Source organism: Eutrigla gurnardus (assembly GCF_963514095.1).
Source record: "Eutrigla gurnardus genome assembly, chromosome: 2".
Lineage (NCBI taxonomy): Eukaryota > Metazoa > Chordata > Actinopteri > Perciformes > Triglidae > Eutrigla > Eutrigla gurnardus.
The window spans coordinates 23,341,205-23,367,026 of NC_139916.1; the positions used below are offsets into that span (position 1 = coordinate 23,341,205).

Here is a 25,822-nt window from a genome sequence, read left to right on the forward strand (position 1 = left end):
TTTCTCAGAAAACTCAATTTAATTGATTTTTCATTTTGTTGAATCTTGCAATAAGAAGAGACAACATGCAGAGCCATGCTGGGTGTGCGGCACAAAGATATACTTCTTGGCAGGGTGATGCCCACAAAGGAGTCAACCGTCCTATCTGTAACGAGTTGGTTATCACATCACCTCGAAGGCCACCATACAAGGTGCTGTTTGTTCTCCACTAACACCAGATGTGAGCATTTAAGATGTACAAAACTTTACAAAGTTAGAAGGTTGCATATTGCAGAAATTACAATATTTCCATTACATAACACATTGGTTTTCACAGTCAATGAAACATGGAACATCACCAGGAGCAAGTCTTACAGCGCGACAATGGTGAGAAAAAACAGCCAATTTCTTTAATCAATAGTCAACCGCTTTAATAATACTAGCAATGAGCGCCAAACAGGACCACGGTGGTGTTGCAGTCAGGATCAGGTTCCACCAAGATCCAGGGAAACCTGAGAGAGGAGAAAGCACGAGAGAGAGAGAGAGAGAGAGAGAGAGAGAGAGGCTCAATGTGTCATTATAATTCCCCCGGCAGTCTAGGCCTACAGCAGCATAACTAAGAGCCGGTCCAAGTCAAACCTGAGCCAGCCTTAACTATAAGCGATGTCAAAGAGGAAAGTTTTAAGCCTACCCTTAAAAGTGGGAACAGTGTCTGCCTCCCAAACCAGAACTCGAAGATGGTTCCACAGAAGACGAGCTTGATGAATGAAAGCTCTGGCACCAACTCCACTTTTGGAGACTTGGAATAACAAGTAACCCTTTATTCTGAGAGTGTAGTGCTCTGGTTGGATAGTTTCATGAGCTCTTCAAGATATTCTGGATTTTACTGGGAGCCAGTGCAGAGAAGCTAATACAGGAGAAATGTGATCCCTCTTTCTAGATTTAGTCAGAACATGCGCTGATCACATAACATTTCACATACAGATAGTCTGTGTCAAATTAAGCAGGAATCCATTGAAAACCAACTGGATAAAATGAAAATCAAATAACTAAAGTTTTTTAATACACGTTTTTTAAAGGAATGACCAAAAGATACACGGCCCGAAACCGATTTACTGTTTTTTCGTTTTTGAATTCCACATTAATTGCGGATTATACGATGATAACCCGCCTGGTAACCCGGCTCCTTCTTTATGACCGTGAACATTGTAACGAGTCACCATTTTTAAAAGTGTTTCATGCATTTTATATATTCACATGTCGGCCCTGAACTCATCTCCTGAGACCGTCTAGGTTCTCCCTGTGCATTTATCATCTTTCTTCTGTATTTGTTTTGTTAACTGCAACATAACCTCTGACCTTTAAAGACGAGCATGTTGTCTTCCACTGTTGGTTCGAATGTGTTTCACGAACTGACATTTGTGCTGAGTGTGTGCATGTGTGTTTCTGCTGATTTCTGCTGGATGGATACTTTCCTCAATCTGCAGATGGGGTGTTTTGTGTCTGTTCCTCCTCTTCTCTCCCCCTCCCTCCCCCTCTCTCTTACTGCATGTGTATGTGTATGTGTGTGTGTGTGTGTGTGTGTGTGCGTGTGTGCGCACGCTCCCTGGCTATAAAAGCTACGCTGTCACTGGGGCGCTACCCTGCAGAGTCCTGACAAAGAGACAGAAGACACAGAAGACCGCACTTGTCTTCCCCTGGCTGTGAGTAACATGTTTGCTCTCTTGTGTATTTAGACATGTGTCGTTTACAGCGCAGTATGACATTAATGTGCATGTACTGCACCTTTAATGCTAGACTTTGAGTCTGCAGTGGGCAGATGACTCAGCAGTTTTTTTGTGGAGCCTCAGTGAGTCATGAAATGCAGGACAAATATGCATCAAAGTAGTTTTTAATGCACACAAATCTGGTCGTTTAAAACCTTAACTGTTCTGTAGGCCTCAGATGAAGACACAACGTTTGTGCTGCAAACCCTAAAATGCACAAAAATTAGACACACAGACACAAAACTGTGAAAATTCCCCAATGTGAATGAACATTTTGGGGTTTCTGAGCAGGTATGTATGCTCTGCATGAGGTAGTAGAGATTACAATAATATATTACTATAATAATTCCTATAACTCCCTAAGATTTATTTCAAGTAAATTGCATTTTAGTGTCACTCGGGACACCCTTGATGCAGACCCACAACAGGCCCTTGAACCACTGGTTTCTACGGCAACATGCTATCCCAAGTTGTTTTCCTGCTGACTGATGTCTGTTTGATGACTGGTTGATCCTCTGTGACACCGCCTATTCAGCAATGTGAAGAGGGGGGCTTTTGCCCTGTCTGTTGTGCTATGAGTCAGCAGACAGGGTATTAGTGTTGTGGTTGGGTCCATATTTTGAACCTTTTCAGTGCTGCTCAATACAACGCTGCGTTTCTGTCCACACTTGCGTATTTGTGTCCACAGGGGTTTATTTTTAAATTTGAATAAAGATCTGAAACATTTCGGTCCATCTGTAGTTGTTTACCTTTATTGTCAGATGATCCTTCTATGTGTGTTTGAGATATTAACATAAGGATATGGCAGCAGACTCCTGGAGAAGACGCAGATAGAGTTTGGATATAGAGATAATCTCATGATGGGACCACACCAGTCGCAACACATAATCGGGCCAGGGGTGTAAAGTGGCATCTTCCTACCAAGCTACTTCCCCCATCCTGGCTCGGAAAACACCCGTCTTCAAACTTGGCCTTCATTTTGATTTCAACTTCATGCCTGTAATGTTTCGTCACTCAATCTTGCATAGTTGTGACGCTATTCTAGTAACTAAAATGTGCCTACTGACAATCCCCAGCAAAGTGCTCAAAAGCTCCCCTGTGGTACTTCCTGCTACAGCAGGTGTCTCTAGGAGTGAAATTAGCCATGATGACTCACACAGTGAAAACAATACCATCGTCAGTGTCACGGCTGGTAATTTGAGAATGGGCTCATGTCAGTCCGATAGAAACTGCAGCAGAGACAATTATTGATCTAAGTTGCTGTCTCCTGTTTCTTCAAGATCTGCCTTCTCTGTGTAAGCTGTGACCATGGCCAAGAACCTGCTGAAGAATCCCAGTGGGGAAGGTAAGAGGTCATTTTCTTCATAGTCCCAAAGCTGTCCAAAGTATGAAATAGAGAAGCTTAGTCTGCCCATTCTGCTGTTCCCCATGGGACCTTATTCTGGGAAAAACATGTACGGTAATCAATGATGACAGACACATAATTGTCCCCTTGAACCCATTTGAATTGTGCCATGAATTAGTCATTTAATAACTGCAACTTTAAAATTTAGTTTTGCAAGTAAAGCAAGTTGCACTTTGCAGTATAACTGTTAGAGGATAAGATGGTGAAATTATGTAATTAGAAGGACTACACGCCTAAAAGTGACGTCTCTCTGAAGCTACGATGTGTGTTTAGAACCAGGATCTAACGTGACTCAACAGGTATTGCCTCTTCTTTCTCCTTCCTTCCTTCCTTCCTTCCTTGAAAGAGTTGCTGGATAAAACGCATCAGATAAAATAACAGAACAATTGTTCATTGAACATAGCTAAGTTAGCTAGCTAGCAATCCAAGCTAATGGCCATATTATTGACGTACATTGTGCACACAAACATCATAGGTGTTATTCATGAAACAGTTCAAACAGGATCAAAAAAAGTCAGGGAATGACGACCTTCCATATTAAATAAATAAATAAGTTCCCATGGAGAACACTGGAAGGCATGACTTTCTTTGCCTCTTTATAGACAAGAAATAGTGTGAACAGCAAATCACTGTTTTGTAGTGTTTTCATTACTGAATTTCACACTTTCATCGTGTCGCTCACCACAACTTTGTATTTCAGTTGGAAGTATCGTTCGTGCCGACACCACAATTTTTAGGTTGAGAGAACAACATCATGTAGTTAGTGGTTTTGTTGTCCAACAATGCCCTTCTTTTCTTCAACCTGGTCTTTTCAGCCCCTCCTGGCCTCTTCCTACCTTCCATCCACACTGACTCTTAACGCGTTGCGACGTTAGGCTATCTATTTGGAAGACACAGGCTTTATGGACCCAACCGATTCTAATTGAGAGGGAGGAACAACCTCAAATGATACAACCCATCTATGCCACGCAGAAACTGCCCCGTCAGTGTGCTTTTGGAGAAGATACATTTTCGGGACAATTGTAAAAAAAATTTGATGGGCCCAGAAGTGAAGTGAAATGAAACCCCAATGGGAATTCTCCAGAATCTCAGAATCAAAGGAGTTTCTGATAACAATTTCTGTGGGGAGCAGAAAGAGACTGCCCCCTGCAGTGGAAGACTGGAATGACTGGAGAGGGAAGAGTAGCTTCAACAGGGAGGAAGTATTTATATACATAAAAGTGGCCAAACATCCATCTGCTACTGAGCATGAGTCTGCACACAAACAGGCTGGAAATAGCTCAGCCACGATCTAAATATGCCTCACTGTTAATGGGTTTGATTGTATGTTACTGTATTTAGCACACTGAAGCTAAGCTGTGCTCAGGCTTAAAGGAATGGTTCTCCATTTTGTGAACTACACTTAGATGAGAAGAGTGATACCACTTTCATGTAAGTGTACAAAGCTACAGCCGGGAGACAGTGAGCTTAGCACAAACAAAGGAAAGAATGGGAAATGGCAAGCCTGTGTTCACCAACACCTGAAAAGCTTAGCCCTTGAGACGTGGTTAAAGCTCGGAAGAAAACAAAACCAAAACCGTAAATGGACCTTAGAAGTGCCAGTTCTTTGACACTCCTGAGCCTCTTTTGGTCAAAGTGAACTAAAACCTGCTATTGGAATGAACTTGACTCAAATTTGAAAGTGTTCACAGTAGATCGTACACAAAACTGCTGTCGGCAGCCTCAGAATCTGCATTTCCCTCCCAGAGCAGCTGGAATTCTGGGAGCTGACAGCGAACGGTGGAAGTCAGTGGAAGGTGGAGGACATGCCGGGAGACTGTGGCTACCATTTCTGCAACGACGGAGTGACCAAATACTTTGTTACCTCCTTTCAGTGAGTGTTTATTACTGTATGTATTGTCATGTGACTGAATTTAAATACTAGAAATTGAATGCCGCTCTGTATTTACTGGTATTCTGTACAATGTTTAGAAGATGGAACTATGAACCCTGGAAAAAAACAAGCAGACAAGATATTACCGTATGGAAAACATGCATTATTATATCAGACCATATGAATACAATGGGAATGGATAGTTGCTGTCTTTGTTGTTGTTGCTCATTATTATAATTATTAGAATTTCACTCTGGAAACACTTTTGTTTTGTATGTGGAATTGGAGGAGGAATGGGGGAATATGAAGGTTTTGAAATAGGATAATCAGTGGATTAAATCTCCTCAATATTACAATATAAATCAACATGATACTGCTTAAATTCAAATTATAATAGTATGGACCAATAACAAGTCACTCCCAAGATGGGGATTAGTTAAAATTCAAGAAAACAACTTGATAAAGATATTTAGATTTTTACTCCAAATCCAGGTGACAAAGCCAGCAAGAAATTGACAAAAAACATGACAATATTTATATACATCAATGCTTCCCCCCCAATACAATTTTGAATTTCGGGAAGTCAATACATGACTCACACCCACTGACACAATATCATTGGATGAACTAACTAATGTAAAACATGTAACTGGGTGAATATGTACAAGCTAAGAAAAGATGGGATGAAGATCTGGGAAAGGTGAACTAATAAACAATTGGGAGAACAACTTTAGCATCCTGGTTCTCCAAGAGAATACCCATTAAATAGATTCATCACAGATTCGAAAGGCTATAATTCATTATTAGTTTATATGTAGAACTTGTATTACTTTTTATCTTTTAAAATGACAATACAAAAGTCTAGTATAGATATATTTTATATCTTATTGAATGTGCCATATATCTTGTTTGTTCAGTCATTTCACATCTATGTAATATTATCATGTCAAAGTGTTGTTTTTCATCAATCAAACTCCTCCCACTTTCTGACAACACGTGTGTCCCAGGATGTGTCTCAAGAGACAGGTGATTGACTTGTTGGCGGAGGATTACTCCAGCGAACAGCTGGACGCTCAGCCTCCGGTCACAGTGGAAGACTGGTAAGACACAGTTGGACTGACATGCAACACCTTCTGAAAGTGGCCAGTGTCTCTGATTGGTGGGCGGATGATCCCGCAGGTACTGTGGGAGGACGGATTGTGGCTGCACCTACCAAATGACCGTGTGTCTGCTGGATGAGAGCCAAGAGGTCATGCAGGAGTTCAAACCCGAGCCGATGACTCTCGACCCCAACTCTGATGACTGCTCCTGGAAGCAGGTATGCAGCTATGAAAAGTGAAGCCATTGAAGTGCCTTACGTTCTCTGTTGGCCATCCGGGAGTGACTCCTTTGGTTGCAAAAAGAACTCTGATCGCATAGAAGTCTATGAGAAAATGATCCTATTCCCACTTGATTTATTATCTCAGTAAATATTGTAAACATGAGTTTATGGTCATCGTTACATTTGTGCATGGAACATAGCTAAGTTAGCTAGCTAGGTGATGTACTTTGTGTGAGACACAAAACTAATTGACACTACGACAAACTGACTCTTGACTGCCATAGGCTACATATTTTTATTTTTTCTGAAATAAGGTTGCCGCTGTCCTTCTTCTTATCGACACACCAGACTGTACAGATAACGGTGTTTGTCTCTCATTCCAAACTCCAGATTAGCCACACATTTTCTGATTACGGCCCTGGGATGCGTTTCATCACCTTTGAACACGGAGGACAAGACACCAACGTCTGGGACGGTTGGTACGGAGTCCGAGTCACTGGGAGCTCTGTTACTGTCGAGGTGTGAACGGGAGGAAACAGCAAGAAAGGAGGGGAACCAAGTAGTTAGGAACACTGGAAGGTAAAGAGGAAGGTGGAGGCAGATAACTAGAGTAGGGGAGTCCAGGTTTCTGGGTTTCTAGACCAGCTTTGCCTTGTACACCTAGCTTAGACCTCTGTATGTCACGCATAAAGCATGCTGTGAAAACACTGCGGCTATGAAGAAATGACTGCTTGCAACAGTATGATCCGCTAACTTCGACCTCTGCAGAGTGACTTCAAGTAAATGCGTTGTTTGGTGGGTGGAGGTGTTGGAAGTCGTTCAACATTCAAATTGGAATTCAAATTCTGAAATAAATTGTCAACTAAATCATTGCTTGTTTTTCAAGTTGAACTTTTATTTAAAAATCAAATCAAGATCATTGATTGTTACCGTGAACGTAGAATTCAATGGCTGTGTGGTTTGTACTCGTTTACAGGGAACGGTCTGTAGTTGGTTGAAGAGCCAAAGCAGAAGTAATGCAGACTGTTATTTCTAGTACTGAAGTACAAATTGGGGTAGCCTACCTGTCATCTACTTGAATACTCCAATTTTATGGCACTTTACTTTTACTTTGCAACATTTCAGAGAGGAATATTAGGATAAAATTCATCTACCTCAAAATGTTACTGATGTGCAGTGCTTGAGTAAATCAACTTAGTTAATTTTACCACTGCTTCTTAACTGCTCAGATGATTTAATGGACATAACATTGCCTAATGAGGTAAATTATACAACTGTGAGGTAAATGAGAAATGTCAGAAAGGGCTCCTAAAATAAATTAACTTCTTAGGTTGGTTCATTCAAATAAATAGTACTTTTAGTAAAGTACAAGCATGCTTTGAGTACAAATCAGAATTTAGGTTTCCTCTTTGCTTAGTCATCCCATGACCCTTCAGAAGCATCTATGACCAAACAACCTGACTGGATCTAAAGTAGATAAACTAGCTTACCACGTCCTGCCACGTTCAAAGGAGTGGTGGAGGAAGTACTTTTACTTCCCTTTAAAAGGTGTGCAAAATATGAGATTGGGAGTATTTTGACTGCCTCTCAACATGCAGTCTGAGCCTGCGGCTTGTAGCTAATGGAGCAAACATGGCGACAGAGTTAACAGCACTTACCTGAGGGAGAACCGGAGGATGGTGCTCTGCTTCTCTAACGACCAGTTGTTTGGTGCTTTATTAATGCTCTGAATACTAGTAGTAGTAGCACTAGTAAAATTAGCAATGATCTAGTGCAGACATACTAAAAGTAATAGTCATGCATTCAAAATTCTACTTAACTGAAATTAAATTATTTTGCTCTACATAGTGGAGCACAATGTAGGCCTAATGCAAATTAACATCAGTAACAATGCAGGAACACGCATATAGACTGAGGCTGTGCAAGTCCAGCATACAACTGTACTCAAACAGTATGCCTTTAGTTGACAGGGCAGTGTAGAAATTCAGCATTACTTTAAGGCAAATTAAAATGATTAAAAATGTTAGTGTTTAATATTTCTTCCACAATACTTGATATATTTAAGCTCTGTTGTTTTTCTCTTGAAGCTTAACATAATTTGCCATCATTCATTAAAATATTATTTTATCCAACAATTAAAGGTAGTGTAGGTAATTTGGAAAAAACTGAGATTTTGACTTTACACGCATCACCGGACCAAAAAGATCCCGCCCCTTCGTTTAGACACTGTTTAAAGCCGCTCCTCCAGAACGCCGCAATCAGTGCTCGAGATCAGCAGAGTGTGCACAATCAGGAAGTCAGCATTGACGGACAGGCAGGCCGTCCAATTATTTTCTCTGGCCCGACTTCTTTAATTGGACAGGGTTTTTACAGTTCTGCCACAGCCACAGATTACATTTTTTTCACGTCAGAGCATTTAATTTATTCTTCGCAAGCAGTATGTTACACCTAGGATTTCAAGTAATATAACAAGAATCACCTACTCAACCTTTAATTATTGAAACTTGCTGACTCACAGTGTGCAAGTGGACAGTCTGAAGAGCCGCAATGCATTTTGGGTCAGATGAATATTCCATTTGCATTTATTTCAAAACAAGAGCACACTGTTACTTAAGACAACTTAATCGAGAATAAACAAATTATCCACAACCTAGAGTCCAATTAGATAAAATAGGATGTTAGCCTGAATTAGTTAAACCACACTGGAAGCAGGGCCAAGGAGCTACAAACAAAGATAAGACAGGCACCCGTAATCAATACTGTTTTATTTGAGTTCAATATATGGATAACAAGCAGAAAAATAAAATAAAAACACTCTAAAAAAACAACAACTCAGTTTTATTTCCATTCGATCAAAATTGTATGAGTGCAAACGGACGACATACTGTACTTAATATAAATATTTCAAGATTGTTCCAAGTAAGCACCATTAACACGGGAATATCATTAAGGGCACCGTCTACTTCGAAGCTACATTAAGCAATATTTATGAATCACTGAAACACACCTCTTGTTTGGCTGTGGGAAGTTCAAAGCACATCGGATGTTTCTCAGAGAAAACTCCAAGAAGCTGACTCACCAGTGATGGACGGATAATGCCAAAGCTCCAAAGCTTGCTTTCAAGTGCTACTTTAACTGGCAGGTCTCTGACCAGCTGAGGGAATTCAGAGCCTTTGCCCTTCCGGAGCTGTTAACACTGGTGCCTCCTGTGTGAGTTAACCGACTGCTCACCTGTGTTTGACCCTGTTAACTTCAGCATCTCCACACATGTACATTTGAATTTTGACAGTATTGAAAAAGAGACCATTAAATAAATGTTAAAATGTTGATATTAAAGCAAAGGATGCAACCTGATGCATCAGTAGAAAAGATAATACAGAGCAAGGCCACTGTTTTAATTCCTTATTGATTCACTCCGTATCAAAGCGCATATAGAAGCTTTTTATAAACAAAATCCTGTTTGGTTGAAGTTAGTCAGTAATTTCTTTGAACAACGGTTTTGCCCTCACATTCAAATATTACACAGCCACCATCAGCTCAGAATAAACCCCTGCATGTCCTCTTCTTTTTCTTTTTTATAACACTGACTGCACACAAGATAGCTACAGTTACAGCATTTCAGTGACTGTGGCTACATTTACCTCATTCATTGATTGAAGTAGCTGAAATAAAGCCTTAGAGTTCTTGAATGTATTCATTATTATTTGAATTAATATTTATCTTGATGGTTTTGAAAGTGCAAATCACCAAAGGCATTGTTACTGGATCAAACTGTGAGCTTTCAGTCATGTCTCTATGTCTTTGATCAATATACCTTTTGAATCTCCATCTATATTTTTCATCTTCATTTGCCGCCCCCTTTAGTAAAGGATGAATTAATGTACAACGCTGAATTAAAGTGTGTGAACTCATTGACACTTTCTCCTCTCTGACTCAGGCTCTTCTTTTTTTTAAAGATAAATGTCTACAGCATTAATATCTCACTGGATTAAAATGAAGGCTCTGCATTTAATTTACCTGCTGCCACTGTGTATCAAAGTATCAGTGCTCCATTGATGGTATATTTGTTTCATTCACCACACAAGCTTTAGTTAGACTGAACATACTCGGAGTCGAATGAACAAGCTTATCAGCTGTCCTGGAACCAAAACACTGAGTTTTCCCATCTCATTATAATAAAGTTTTTTAAACCTGCTATCTGAAACAGGCCCCGGTTTGAGTTAGTTCATTGATTCATTAAAGCATCAAGAGCAAAGTTTGTCTGATTGAACATCAGCGTAGGTATACGTTTATGATTGTAATAGCGAGCGTACATGGTGTTCTTGCATGGTGACAGGTCCTGGTCCAGATGGAAACGGGAGGCAGGACTCCTCATTCTCCTTGTGACTGCATCTGTTTACAAAAGGCCTCAAACTGCTGCTGTTCCAACTCTGTCATCACCTTGTTCAGGGCATAAATCTGTAAACAAAGAAGAGATCAGAGGTAATGTGGCATGCTACCAGAATTAATTCTGCACCATGAGGTTTTTAACAAGGTGATGCAAGTCACCTCTGCTCTCTGTCGCTGCTTCAGCTCTTGTTGTGCAGATTTCTGCTTGGCTCGGTCTCCTCTGGTCGGAGTCGAGTTCAGCTTCGGCTTGTCTTTACGGCAGGCAGGCTCCATGGCAACGCTGCTCCACTCAACCTGGCAGGCAAATACAAACAACTTTGAGATATGCTTTGGGTTAACGTTATTACTATAGTCCTTCAATATGATACGCTTTAACATAACTTGCATAAAGCTCGCGGACACAAACATAGCTAACGTGCGAGTTACGACATGTCAAACATTTTCTGACTGTAACGTTATAACAGTGACAGTTCAGTAGAGGTCTTAAATCCGGTCCTATACGGACCACATGAAGTCTAGAAATATGTTTCCGGCCGAGTGTAGACTACTTGCAGGACATTTAAAATTACGAACCACGTTAAACGTTAGCTAGTCGAGACACTCACATAACGTTAATATTAGCTTACGAGCTAACATTAGCTGACTGGGAAAATAGCTGTTATACACTTTTCAGAAAGCAACATTCAAACCAGGAAAATCATTCTTATTCCAGTTAATGATGCACCTACCCGTGAAATATAGACGGGGATGATTGTTTTGATTGTGTTTGTCTATGGTTGTTAGCCAAAACGTTGGCTGTAGCTAAACTTCGCTTCTCGCCGGTTTAAACAGCTGTTCCTACGGTGTCACCGATAAACAAATCCGAGATGGTTCACAGTTTCCGGCTACTTGACAATGGTTCCGTTTTTGTGGTTAACTAAATACTTCACTGCGCTTTACCGCCGCCACCCAATGCATCTAACATTTAGAAAGAAGATTAGAAGATTAAAAAAAAAACACTATTCTTTACATTTCATACAGCGCACTCTTGTTCAATATCTATGATTTTGTTTTGGTGATGATAATGGTACTTCATGTCCACTACGCTCCAACTAGCTTTGACCACAAGATGTCGCTCTTGTCTTATAGTCCAGCATTAGACTGTGTGTGTGTTTGTTTGCATTCACACGGATATTCTGCAGATGTGACATCATTCAACATTAACCTTGTGTTTGTATCAGACTGAGATAAAGGACAGTTTGACAGGAGAGACTCCAGTGACTTGGTCCTGCAAAAGTCTTACACCTGTTGATGAATATTTTTATAATGTTGTTTACGAAGTGTTTTCCCTGTATTTCACTCTTGATTTAGACCATACACACACACACACACACACACACACACACACACACACACACACACACACACACACACACACACACTGAACAGACTCCCCTTCGGGCACCTTTTCAGTGCATAAATCAGCTGGGTGAGGAGTGAGCAGCTGAGGGGTGGTCCCGAACACATTCATAACCTCAGAAACAAAAACAGTCATTACGAAGGGACAGAATCACTAAACACTCTCACATATGAAATGAGGGAATCGTCCTCTCAGACCAAACTACCCGACAACACTGGTAGTCTCTGGTGTTGCTTGAACTGGAGTCTGAATGTGCATGTGTGCCCTCTGGCAGTGCTACGCCACAGAGATTTATCGCGCGGCATACCAACGGTTTACCTGGATTTATCCCTCGACTACAGGAGAGTGCTCTCCCTCGAAATAATATCCTGCCAAGAACAACTTCTGCTGAACGCTGCAGACAACAGCCAGACCTGCTGCTCCGTATGCACAGCAGGAAAAACATGATTTTATAAAGCTTGCGAATCAGCAGCAGGGCTTTAATGTGGTCCCTCAACTTACATATCATTGCTTTTTGATGAAAACACTCAATCGCTTAATAATAGATCACAACTCCAGGAATTTAAGTAATTTTGTCTGCTTTGTTGCTTTCTCTCGCCAGTTAAAGGGGACGTGTCATTCTTATTTTCAGGTTCATACTTGTACAATGGGTCTCTACTAGAACATGTTTACATGGTTTAATGTTTAAAGAACTTTACATTTTTCTCATACTATCTGTCTGAATATAGCTGTAGTCACACTCTGCCTGAAACGCTTGGTTTTAGCGCCTGTCTTTTTAAGCCCAAACCTAAAAAATGCCCAATCTCCTCTGATTGAAGTTAAGTATGCATTTACTGTAGTAAGAAGTGGACTTAGGCACCATGACGTCACCCATTGGATGGTGGACTGCCTTTCCAAAGGCTTGAGTTCAGCATTTTGCCCATCGCCATCTTGTTTTTTGGCAACCAGAAGTGAAACAAGAGGGTGGACACTGAATTACATTTTTAGGTGACCAAAATGTTACAATTATCTCTCATGAACTGAAAACACACCATGAAAGGGTTGAAATTCCAAGAAGAAAACACAGACCTTACATTGGTAGCAACCTGGAAAGCTTACCCTGCTTTATCATCTACTTAACTAAATGGGACCATATGTACTAAATAGGCATCATGCTGTATTGAAGAAGACCTGCAACTAGAGATTGAGACCATAAATGTTTACAATGTTTCCTCAGGATATAATTTATCTCATGCAGTGAAGTTAATCTTGAAAAAAAGTTGACAAAGTGGGCAGTTAGGAAGTCATCATGGCTGTCAGAGAAGCACGCCACCCAGAGAAAAAAATCTAAAGTGAAAGAAGTCCCAGTACTGACCATGCTGTTTGATTGACAAGTGATTTCTGGGAAGAGCAAAGCACAAACACCCTCAGTAACGGCTGAACCAAATGTATTAACAAGTATGTGACCACATTGGATTTGATCACAGATCAACTCACAATAAGTAGATAATGGTGATTTTCCATTTTCAGTATAATTGTAAATATCATCAAGAGTGACGTGAAAACGCTCTGTAGCTTGTTATCTTCGGAGAGAAGTATAAATACAGATACATGTATTACAATACATACACGCTCTACAAGATAGTTCCTGGTTAAATAAAATACATACAATACATTTGATTGATTAATTTATTCTTTATTTATTATCATCTTACTCAAGTTCACACAGATTCACACAAAAAAAGTTTGTCTCAATTGTGACACAATAAAAACATTTGTTTCTTTCAGAATGTAAAGTGATTCATTTTAAGAGTTTTAAGCATATCTTGATGATTACCTTGATACTTGTGAATTGCAAATATTTGAGCCAGGATAATCGTGACGTGTGGAGCAGGTGCAATGAGCGACGACATGGTGCCTCCATTAAAGTTGAGATGCTGTTGTTAATATTCTGCAGATGATGTTAAATCTAGTTGGAAGTGATCGGAAATATTCATGACTAAAAGTCAAAAGTGAACATAAAACACATTGTTAAAAGTATGGTGGAGTTTATTCCATTCCTGAAAATGTGCATGTTTTCAGAGTTGATTTCATTTTATAACAACTTGAGTATTTTCATTTGTTTAAGCATAATTTTAGTTGTGATAACTATTGACTCAAAGTGATGGCGGGGATCTGGGAACATTGCGACACCGCCATAGTGAAACAGATCAGGTTGTAAACTGTTCAGCCAGATTATCCAAAAGACTTTATTAAAGTAAAGAAGAAGGTGAATATATTCAAAATGTTGCCAGAAATTCTCAGTACAGTGGAAAACTGTGGGCAAGCACACAACCACATCAAACACACCAAAGGTCAAAGGTGACCATGAGTGTTGGTCTGATTGTGAGATAACTATTTAGCATTCATTTTTTTCTCTCTTTTGTATAAAATTTGCTTATTTAATCAAACCTGTCCTGATCTTCTGTTCATCTGTTTCGTGATGTTGCCAGATTTCAGCAATTCATTTTGTTGTTACTTTTCAATGTCAAAGCATTGCTATTTTGAGTGTAATATATGTGAGCACTGTTTCATTACCAACTTTAAAAAGCATAAAAGAAAAAGGAAAGAAAAAAGAATAAAAAAATATTATAGGTATAAATGATGACTCTGGTTGTGATTGCAGTCCAAACAGCAGAAGTGCTGTTCTGTCCATCATGCATCATGAATTCATTGATGGACTGAGAGTGAACGTGTCTTGATGAAAGCATGTGTGTACACAGCTGCTGCTGTGGAGTTGGACTGGATTTGTACACATAGAGGCAGAATACACTGCCGCCACAACATATCGTAGGTGCCATTTTTTTAAGTTTAGGGAAACAAACAGTCTCCACACTCTTCTCTTCCTCCTCTGAGATTTTTTAATGCATTAAGTTCAAACTATTTCCAGAGCTTGTTTGCTATTTTGCGGCATTTTCAAAACGTCAGAGTGGTGCAGATGGATGACGCAGGCTGATGACATGTCTCTGCTCTCATAAACATTTTTCTGTTTACACTATAGTGCTTCATTCAGGAGAGAGGGGTATGACATGCAAAAGAGGTCCCAAGGCTAAACTCAAACCCAGGATGTTGTGGTAATGTGGTATGTGCTCTAACCTCTCTGCTACCACGGTGCTACTTGCTTCATTATCTCTGACCCGCCCACACTCGGCCTTACAGTCCCGCCCCCTTTGAAGCAGTCAGGTTCATGATTCGCCACAAAGGGGATAAAACAAACCAATTTACAGAGCACTTCATTATATTCAAGGGGACATATGATAAAATCACTTTTGGTGCAACCCACAAACAGGTGCACCATATTTTTCCGCATGCCAATCAGAGCAGAGTGGACCCTTTTTCTTAAAGAGAGAGGCACTAACAGTGTTCTGCAAGGTGTCAAATAAAGCAGCTTGGTCAGTGATCCTCGTGTTTTGGACCCGCCGGCCCGCTGCATTGCACGCAGAGCAACTGCCGTAGTATATAGAGGGAGATAGTCCACACATGGTGGGAGGTAGATGGGTCTAATGAACACAGGACTTTCATTCAGGAGTCTGCTGTTCCGTGAAAAACTACAAGTAAACTTTGACATTTTGTCACATCAGTCATTAGTCATCTAAATCGTGTTAGTGTCTATATGCACATGATTCGTGAGTCAGTGTAGTTTGTGTCAACGGCCCTATTTTCCTAAACCTGTGGTCGGTTGCACACCTAACTTCCTGTGAAGACAGAGGTTTATTTTGAAAAGACACTGTCCGTGTAACAAACACATATTGACACGCCGTGATTGACCCGTTCAAAAGTGTCTCAAGAGGGGATTGTAGAGCGTCATAGTTTGAAGCGTTGCTGCTTATTTGACTAATTTGTGTTGTTCAGACAGACGGGATAAGAAAACATTAAAGCATGTAAACATGTTCCAGTCAAGACCTGAAATACAAGTAGGAACCGATATGTAACCTTCAAGCAGCGGCCGGACGTCGGATGTTGGGCAGAAGGAAAGAGCGGCAGACACAGGAGGAGAAGAGATGAAAAGGTTAAGAAGTAAGGGAAGAGACGATGGAGAGATGGTTAAAGTTTTATAGAGTGGCAGAGAGGGCCGGAGGAGGGGAGGGATGAGGTGTGGAGAGACGGGCCAAGGAGACGGCAGCGGCACAAGTGTGTGTTAGGAGCCTTGTTCTTCTAAATTAAACTCTCTCTCCAGGGGGAAGCACAGCTCTGACTGCTCTTTCACGCCAGCGGCCCTGAACACACAAACTCACCACAACCTCCTAACCCCGCCGGCCCGTCCACTGCCAAAAAACATACACACATACGCAGCGCGCACACACGTAAGCACGGCGTGTACAAATCCCCATAGACATGTACATATTATGCATACACACACACACGCACACACACAGTATTTCAGAACTAAAAATAAACAACCATGGTGACTGTGCCTAAAATAACTGGACCTGCACACACACACACATGCGCTTACTGTACACGCATACACAAAAGCCTTGACGAATGCACACGCACTCTGTCGCTCTCTTCACACCTGAACCCCGACAGACCTGCAGCCGCCAAAGCAAACAGCGAGCAGCAGAGAAAGCAACAGATATGGACAGGATATGACCTGACAAGCAGGGGTCAATGGGAGGGATGCAGTGCGCACACACACACACACAGACACACACACACACACACACACACACACACACACACATGCACACATGCATGCTGGCACATAAATATGAGGAAACACACACTGTCAGCCTGTCTGAGGTTTCTTTTTTTTTTAAGGTTTTTTAGATGTTATGCCTTCTTAACGCCACCCTGCTACACGTATACTGTTACAGGTACGGCGGAGGGTCCAAAGAGATGAGTGCCTTGCTCAAGGGCACCTCAACATTATCCGTGAAGGTGATTTGGTCAGGTGACGGGAGAAAAGGAGGTAAAGGTGCAGTTCATCGGGAATAGGGAGTCGGGGAAAGAGGATGTAAATCACGTGGTTATTCCCGAGAACAAATAATTATAATACTTCCGTTCCTATTTACCAGCATCAAAACAGGAAGGAATTGGGGTTGTTTGATTTGATTGGCTGCCCGGGCCAAGTGTGATATGAGAAGCAATGCAACTCTGTAGATGGACTTTTAAAATAGTTTGAACGGATGTCAGAAAGATATTTACCTTAGATTCCAAATACCAATTACACAAGAGGATAAACTACAGACATCATTTTTATTATTTATATTTTCCCTGCTGGCAATGCCGTTTAAAAAGAAGTTATAACTAGGGGGCAAACTCCGGTTCTAAAATTTGAAGCCAAGCAGGAGTGCCTTAAACTTGCATTCTCCCTGCAGGCAAACAGGGGGCGACTCCTCTGGGTGCTGCTCTCTGGGTGCTGCTCTGCTGCTTGTGTTCGTCAGATCCACCCGTCGCTCCTCCACAGTCCAAATATGGTCACTTCTGTTCACAGACTGTTGACGTCAAGATGACTACATCCACTTCTTATATACACTCTATGGTTAGAACTAAGGATTGCAGAGTGACATTTGGGCTTTGGCTGAGGTAGCGGTCATGAGGATGATTGTGCACATTGATCTCGCAAACACTCAGGGAAGTCCAAATCTCAATCATAGAAATCTGTATACCCCCCCTCTCAGCATCAGGATCCTCCTGGAGCCTGAGGGACTTTAGACCTTAATCTCCTGTCTCCTCTTCCAGCCTCTCAGCTTCTCAAAAGAGACCCGGCCCGTTCTCATGTACACATGCACACATTGTTCTGTATTAATTGCTCTCTCCTAAGTGCTGTCACTGTGTTTTTTTAATTGGTTTGATAGAATACTGGTATCTGATCACAAACTTGGCTGTCTGGCAAAAAAAAAAAAAAAAAAAAAAATCTGAAATTTGTCAACTATCTGTTCGCTACATTTTCTCCATCCAACAAATCAGTTCTACTGATTCGACTACAGGGACTTTTTTTCGTCTCATTCAGCTTAACTTTTAATGCATTTCACTGTTACTGCATTGTTCACCAACGTTATTTTTTCGTCAAACAGGACGACATTACACTTAATGAAAAAAACTAAACCAAAGTTAGGTTTAGGCACCAAAACCACTTAGGAAAGACGTCATGATTGGGTGTAAAGTATTATATTATCAGCCCTTAAATGAGAAATATGTATCCTAAAAAGCTGAAAGTTTGAAATGGAACATATTATGCAAATCGTATGGACACATGCTCCACATTTCAGAGCCGACAAATCTACGGACTAACTTCCCATGTATTTCCCACACACAGTTACAAATGTACTTCTGATTGCCATCACTCACCTCGAACACCTTCCTCCCTTTCTATCACCCCCGTCACCCTAGCACCTCAGCAGCGTACCGAGGGGTGAGAGTCGGGCACAGGAAGGAGTGAGAGAGGGTGAGGCTGATGAAGGTGATGGTCGTGCTATAGGAGGGGGACAGAGGGGAACAGTGTGTCCTTTAAGTCCATGTGAGAGAGACAGCGGGGTCAGTGTGTTTGGCCTGGCCGGGTCTCCTCCATCTCTCTCTCTCCCTCTGTCTCTCTCTCTCTCTCTCTCTCTTTCTCTCTCTCACTCTCTCTCTCTCTCTCTCTCTCACTTTCTCGCTCTCTGTCCCAGGAGCTGCTTCTCATTAAGCCTGTTTGTTTTGGCCGACACACAGTGGCACTTAGCAGCAACAGGCTCGCCCACGTGTGTGCTCGCAGACGCATCACACACACACACACACGTGCACGCACACACACACACACACACACAGAAACTTTTGTTTGTTTTGGCAGTGACCAGGTGCCACTTAGTAAAGCCTCTAAACGCCAGCGATCAGCCGAACACACCACCATGTTTACTTTTGCAGAGCGTGGACTCTCACCCCCCTCGATCACACACGCGTCCAACCAGACAGATGATATGAAACGATATACCAGGAATTAATATTCACCCCATTTCACCCGCCCCCCTAACTCTCTTAACAACCGCAGAAGTAACTAGACTTTCTACGAACAAGATATTTATTGTTTGTTACCTTTTTTTTAGTTGAGCATATTTGCCAGCAAATCTGTTAAAATACACACATTATTTTGCTATTCAAACCATGTAGGTATCCGATACATTTATATGGAGACAGCATATATATTTAAACATGCAAGTTTAATGATTTCTCTGTTGAACATCACATGAAAGTCACCCAATTTCACATTTGTTACATTTTTGTGCAACGTTGTCCACCAAAGCTTCCCTGCTGTTTTCAGCTGCCTCAGCTGCAGACTCAGCGGTTTCTTCAGCTGAGAGCTTCCATTACGTCCGGTTGTTATGATATGGAATATCCGTGGAAGTAAAAGAGTCGGCACAAGGTTCTTGCTCTGGATGAAGGGGAGGCTGAAGCACGTGGGGAGTGAGGACGGACCGGCTGTGGGTTTGACAAACAATCATTTGGTTCAAGAGCTGAAAACGTGCAACGTTCAGCGCAGAATAGACGCTTAACGCCTCATCAAGCTGCTGGCGACTTGGTATACCTTTGAGTTATTTTTTGTCATGTGACATACCCAGTGTTGGGCACGTTACTTTGAAAAAGTAATTAGTTATAGTTACTAGTTACTTCTCCCAAAAAGTAACTGAGTTACTAACTGAGTTACTCCACTATAAAAGTAACTAGTTACCAGTAAAAGTAACTATTGCGTTACTTTTTCGTTTCTCGCCCCCGTAACCCCCCCCCCCCCCCCCTGGCCCCCACCTTCTCAGAGCATGTTTCATAAGCCAGATGAATAGAGTGCACGACAACAAAGACAAGTACCTGCACAGAGGTTTGCTTTTATTGTAACTCAACGTAAACGACAGCGGATGAAGACGTAATCTTACTATACATCAGCCAATAATTGCTGAGAGGTTACCGGTATCTCATCCTCCCTTCTCTCATGACAACACGCGCACGAGTCCTATCATGAAGTTAGAAAAAAGTTCATTGTGCGACTTGAGTAACGTGCAGTAACGGGGTGTCGGCAATGATAACGGCGTTATAGTGACAGTCAAAGTAATTAGTTAGATTACTCGTTACTGAAAAAAGTAACGGCGTTAGTAACGCCGTTTATTTCAACGCCGTTATTCCCATCACTGGACATACCGCTATGTCACTAGCCCCTTCTACACTGCCTTTTTGTTGGGGGAGTATCACTCCTTTTTTCCGCACCGTCATCGTTGTAAAAGGTTCAGAGACGGAAAGGGGCGTCACGATGTCACGCCTCTAAGCCGAGCAGAAGATGATGTTTTGAAAACGTGTGATGTGCACGCCGGCCACCGGGGGATATAACAAGCTCAGAACGTTGTTCTGAAGAAGATAGAAGCCAACAGTTGCTCAGCGAGGCCACCATTGTGTGCATCAACAAGTTGCATTATGATGCACAGCAACTTGACTTGTGCTTGAAAAGTCAGGTAAATGTGCACGTTGAGCAAAATAAACTCAACTCTCGGTTCACATTCCATTGTTGTTTTAGTGCCAGGGGTAATTGTATTTCCGACTCTTATTGGCCTCCATAATTTCCAACAGGTAGGGATGGTTGTAATGTTCGCAGCAGGACTTTGTTGGTGCCAGGGAGAACATTGTGGTATCAGGGGGATATGTTTTAGGACAGGCGGTTCTCAGAAATGGCACATCTCCAAGATAAGAGATTTCAAAATGGTCAAAGTTGAATGTGAAACAAATTGTGTGATCAGTCTGAAAACATCTTATAGGACGTGGATGAATATCATACAGGACACCTCTATTACACACATGGTTAGAGTTACATTTAGGTTATTTATCAATTTATCAATATTAGAACAACAAGTTCGCCCCTGTGTGCCATTCATATCATTGATGACAGCATAGACTCGATCTCGATCTTCCCCTGGTGGCAGTAAAGGTCATAACCCCTCCATGCTTGTGGATGGGACATGGACCAAACCAACACATTAAACACTTTCCCCAAAATGCCTACCATTGTAGGTTGTTGTTATGTTGCCATGCCATGATATCGTCTGGTGGGTGTGGGGGCGGGATCTTGATGCTGTGGCTCCGCCCACTGATCCCTAGAAATGACGTCAGCAGCACAAGACAGCTTTGTCCATACCCGGCATATATTGGCTTGAACCTTGTAGAGTGAGAGATATTGCAAACACGTCGTCCAATCTTCACATACGGTCTATGGATCACACACACACACACACACACACACACACACACACACACACACACACACAGCGGCAGTGTTTCTTGTGTTTACGTTCTGCCGAACACTGACACCCGTTTAGTTTAGATAGAATCGATAATACTCCATAAAGAGCCTGTCAGAGTGAGGCTGTTCTCGCCCACAGCGGGCCAAGCCAGAGAAAAACACATGCCACACAGCCATTACACTCCACAACACACACTCCCCTCACTGTACACGCGCGAACACATGGAGCAGGAAACAAACGCAGCGTTCTCTTCTCTCACCAAGTGTAATTTGGACCCCAACCCTCCCAATTTTCTGTCTGGGACAGCCTGTGGACGGGCTGTGGAGAGCAGCGAGAGCACAGCCCTGTTGGGTTTAGGTTTCCCTACACACACCAGGAATGTGATAAACAATACGTGCATTCTTAGGACCTGGCACACACACACACACAAACACACACACACACACACACACGGGCACTGTGCGTAGACATGCATGTAGTACGGCATGTATGTAAACACACACGTACAGACACATCTGGCTGTGCCCTCCAGCAGTTATAACAACTATTGTACATAGGTTAAAACCCCATGGTCTCACACACACACACACACACACACACACACACACACACACACACACACACACACACACGCACACACACACACACACACACACACACACACACACACAGTCACACACACAGTCACACACAAACACACACAGCAGGACTGTGAACACACACTTGATTCAGTGAGCAGAGTGTTTCCCAACAGGGTCCAGGCACACTGCAGCCCTGTGGTCAAAATGTTACAGAATGATGTTGGATTATAACCAACAGTCACTCTTTTCTTTGGAAAATGGGGATCCCTTATGCAACGTTAAAGCCTGAAGAAAAAAATACACTGTTGGCAAAAAAAAAGACATTACTGCGAGTTGGGCACACACAGGAACATTCACAATTGACATCAAGATTAATCATGTAACTCTGTATCTGTAAACATGTATCTGTATGCAAAAGAATGATACCCATTATTGGAATATACCTCTCTATACCCAGTTTCACACATAGGTGCCATATAGGCTTAATGGGGGTATCCTTTCTGCATCCTTTTTTGTAAGATTGCCCCACCGATCATATAATTATGACATTGGAATGCACATATAAATGCAGACATTAAAATAAATAAATGTAGGTTCCTAGGTGGCTAGACTGGAGGGTCAAAAATGTCCTTATGACTACAGAGCTTAAAATTCTGCTAAAATATATCGAACAAATCCTGAGATTACATCCTGCAGTTTGAATCAACACACATTTTGATGCAGGAATTTCTCCTTCTGGTGTTGTGACAAACAGCGTTTTCTCATTTGAAAAACAATGAATCAAATCCACTAGCAATTAGCCAATCAGCGTTGTTGCTTCAAGACTGAGTTGATCCCACATGATCTTCTAAATCTTCCTGGATTTGGAGGATCCAACTGATCGATCCTCCACGGCCCAACTTATTCCAAGATTCATTGCGTGCCAGTGACAATTAGATTTGAATCAACATGGTGTCTACATGCGGAGCAGCAGAATGGAATACACACTACATGTTTTTATCAAATAAAAACAGAAAGAACAACAATGATCTCTGGTTCCATTTTAGTTGCCTCTTCTGTGCTGTTTCCTGTCAACTTGGAGCTTACCTGCCCGGGACTCTGCCACATGAGTAAATGTTGCTGCAGTGGAGTGGAGCTGCAGTGTGTAGTTTGGTGGCACGTGGTGGCGACTGGAGTACCAGGTCAAAGGGTTAAGGTTTCTGTGGGACGTCTGAGGACACCGTGCAGCCTGGTTGGACACAGCTGTCAAAACACACACACACAGAAACGCTCGCTCCAAGACAACCAGGTGTCTCTGTATGAATGAGTGTAGTGTATACCACCTGTACACACACACACACACACACACACACACACAAATTCAGCATATAACCACAGCTCACAGACAGGTGAGGCTGATGACCTGAACTGTGTATCAGCATTGTGTATGTGTGCAGAAAGTCCTCCAGAGGGGGTGCTGTCTGCATCCAAGCAGCAAACTAGACTAGATAGATGTGTAAGATTATGTCGGTGTGTGTGTGTGTGTGTGTGTGTGTGCCTGAGTCATTTTTTTGGGCCAGTCAGGGTACTGTATGTACGCATGTGTTGACTCAGTGAGATTGGCGGCTTGGTCTCGAGGGAGCCGTGGCTTAGCCGACGCCGGCGCACTGTTAAAGTTAAACACTCCTAATTGAGGAGGACGCTTACAGGCCCTCCTCTGTGTGTGTGTGTGTGTGTGTGTGTGTGTGTGTGTGTGTGTGTGTGTGTGTGTGTGTGTGTGTGTGAGTGTGTGTGTGTGTGTGTCATTGTGAGTTAGACAAGGAGGTATGGAAGGAGAAGAACACAGCAGTGTTGCTGTGGTAAATATCATAGGGGCAAATATATCAGTGGCCCTCTCTGCCTTTCTACTGACATCCAGAAGCCACATGAAGAGCATGTATACACTGTTCTCAAAAGCCTCCACATACAAGTATTTCAACTATCTTTTGGGATTTGAATGGCATGCAAATTCAATGTGATCCATAGTCATGCTTGGGTACAGAAACCCAGTATAAAAAGAGGACCTATTGTGCTCCTTTTCAGCTGAATACTTGTATTTCAGGTTACTATTTCAGGCTGCAGCAGCTCTTCTCAGACTCTTTCTGAAGTGCTCTGTTTGAGCTCCTGTCCCTCCCACCCAAGAAGCCCAGTCTTCTCTGGTTGGTCAGCTGACCCACTCTGTTGTGATTGGTCAACCACGTGTTTGTCACTAGGCTCGTTCGAGATGAACTGCGCCTAACCTGGAAAGTAGACATGAGCAGGAGGCGGAGCCTAAAAGCTGCACTTCAGTCGGACAGTTTCCATCAGCCTTCGAAGATTTGACAGGAAGTCATAGAAAAAGGTAAATCCTGTTATACGCGATCTGTAGGCTATCTGTTGTTTGCGACCACATTTGCATATATTTGTTCATAAATATCTGTGGAAATCAGAATCAGAATACTTAAGTAACCCCCCGGGACATTGTACAGCTGCATTTGCTCCATTAGAGTCAAGAAGGAAATTGTCAAATAAGTATAAAAATATAAAGTATAAAATAATGCCACTAAATATATGTAATGTATGAACATAATGCAAAAAACATTATACAATATTGTAGTGTATCTGATGTTGAGGTAGTATCATAATCTAGTGCACTTAAGTAAACCACATGAGATGTTTGTGACAGATTTAACTTTTATTGCACAACATGAGACCAACAGCCCACAATCCAGCATTACATTAGACTCACACAGGAAATTTGCATTTTCTACTAAACATGCTGTTTGTTGTCAAAACAACGAGCCAATCAGCTCTCAGATGAGGCGCGAGCCAGGCGTTTCCCATCATGCCCTTAGTCTTGCAGTCGGTTGAGAGCAACTGCAGGGCCTGGCTCTAAAAAAATGTAGCTGCCTTGATTTTGTGAGATAATGAGATTATCGTTGCCCACGTGTTCATGACGTCAGAGCAAGTCTGGATCAAGTCAGACACAAAACTAACCGGCATGCACTGTGCGGCGATCGCCGCCATCGATTCTGCACAGGCCTGGCTTATCTCCAACGAGCCTAGTGTCACACTTCTTTACGGTAACCAGATAACAGGAGTTGTGCTGCTGAGGAATAGTGACCAAATTAACTTCCTCACTCGTTGTACAACTCCTTTTCCTTTAGAAGTCCATATAGAGGACATTTCCTTTCACAAAGTAGAAAACATGGCAAGTCTTCAGATTATGCTCCAGCTTGCTTTAAGTACCTTTCATTGAGGGCGGGCCAGTTTAGCAGCTGGACAAATATTATGCAAATTAGTTACTTGGTGACTGATCACTTTACAGAAGAAAAGGCCAAATTTAAATTGAGGCATTTCAGAACGTAGCAGTGTTTGTGTGGGGAGAATAACTAATAAACGTTTGGCCATGGACTTTAGGCTTGCAAATGGAAGTGGAGCATGATAGGCAGGTGGGACGTAACGTTGGGAGGAATTTGTTTTGATAGTCGAAAAAGTTAGCTGAGAACATTCTCTCTGTGCAGATCTAGTTGCAGATTAATTCATAGGTGGTTGAAATAGGTTGGTACTAGTTGAAATAAATATTAGATTTTGAGGTAAAAAAAATACCAGGAATTTGATTTGGAATCTAAAAGCATTTTTTTTTTTTTTTTTTCAAAGGCATTTTCCATTTCAGCTTGATTTTTTACAACCGGAGTATTGATTAGTTCCCACGTTTTGGTGTAATAACAAGCAGAGACAGAAAAATGGGGCTAAGTAAGCAGAGTGGTTGTGGTGGAGACACTGGGACGCTGTCGGACTTCATCACGGATCGGCATAATAAAATCTGACAATAAGAAGATTGTGGGGAATTATCCATTCTGGATGGTCATAATTTGTGTGACCTGTCTATTT

At 41.9% G+C, this 25,822-nt stretch overlaps 2 protein-coding genes across 2 annotated transcripts; one reads left to right on the top strand and one right to left on the bottom strand.

Moving 5' to 3' along the window:
- Nucleotides 1-1,586: 1,586 nt before the first annotated feature.
- fbxo2 (F-box protein 2) lies at nucleotides 1,587-10,265 on the top strand. The gene is made up of 6 exons (XM_084021392.1): nucleotides 1,587-1,682; nucleotides 3,026-3,090; nucleotides 4,897-5,023; nucleotides 6,031-6,123; nucleotides 6,203-6,341; nucleotides 6,735-10,265. Exons 2-6 carry the CDS (start codon nucleotides 3,054-3,056, stop codon nucleotides 6,867-6,869), a joined length of 531 nt encoding a protein of 176 aa, XP_083877518.1. The 5' UTR covers nucleotides 1,587-1,682; nucleotides 3,026-3,053; the 3' UTR covers nucleotides 6,870-10,265.
- On the bottom strand, nucleotides 9,091-11,590 carry svbp (small vasohibin binding protein). The gene is made up of 3 exons (XM_084021404.1): nucleotides 11,462-11,590; nucleotides 10,893-11,027; nucleotides 9,091-10,802 (listed from the first exon to the last, which is right to left on the bottom strand). The coding sequence occupies exons 2-3, from the start codon at nucleotides 11,004-11,006 to the stop codon at nucleotides 10,716-10,718; spliced, it is 201 nt and encodes a 66-aa protein (XP_083877530.1). The 5' UTR covers nucleotides 11,007-11,027; nucleotides 11,462-11,590; the 3' UTR covers nucleotides 9,091-10,715.
- Nucleotides 11,591-25,822: the final 14,232 nt, after the last annotated feature.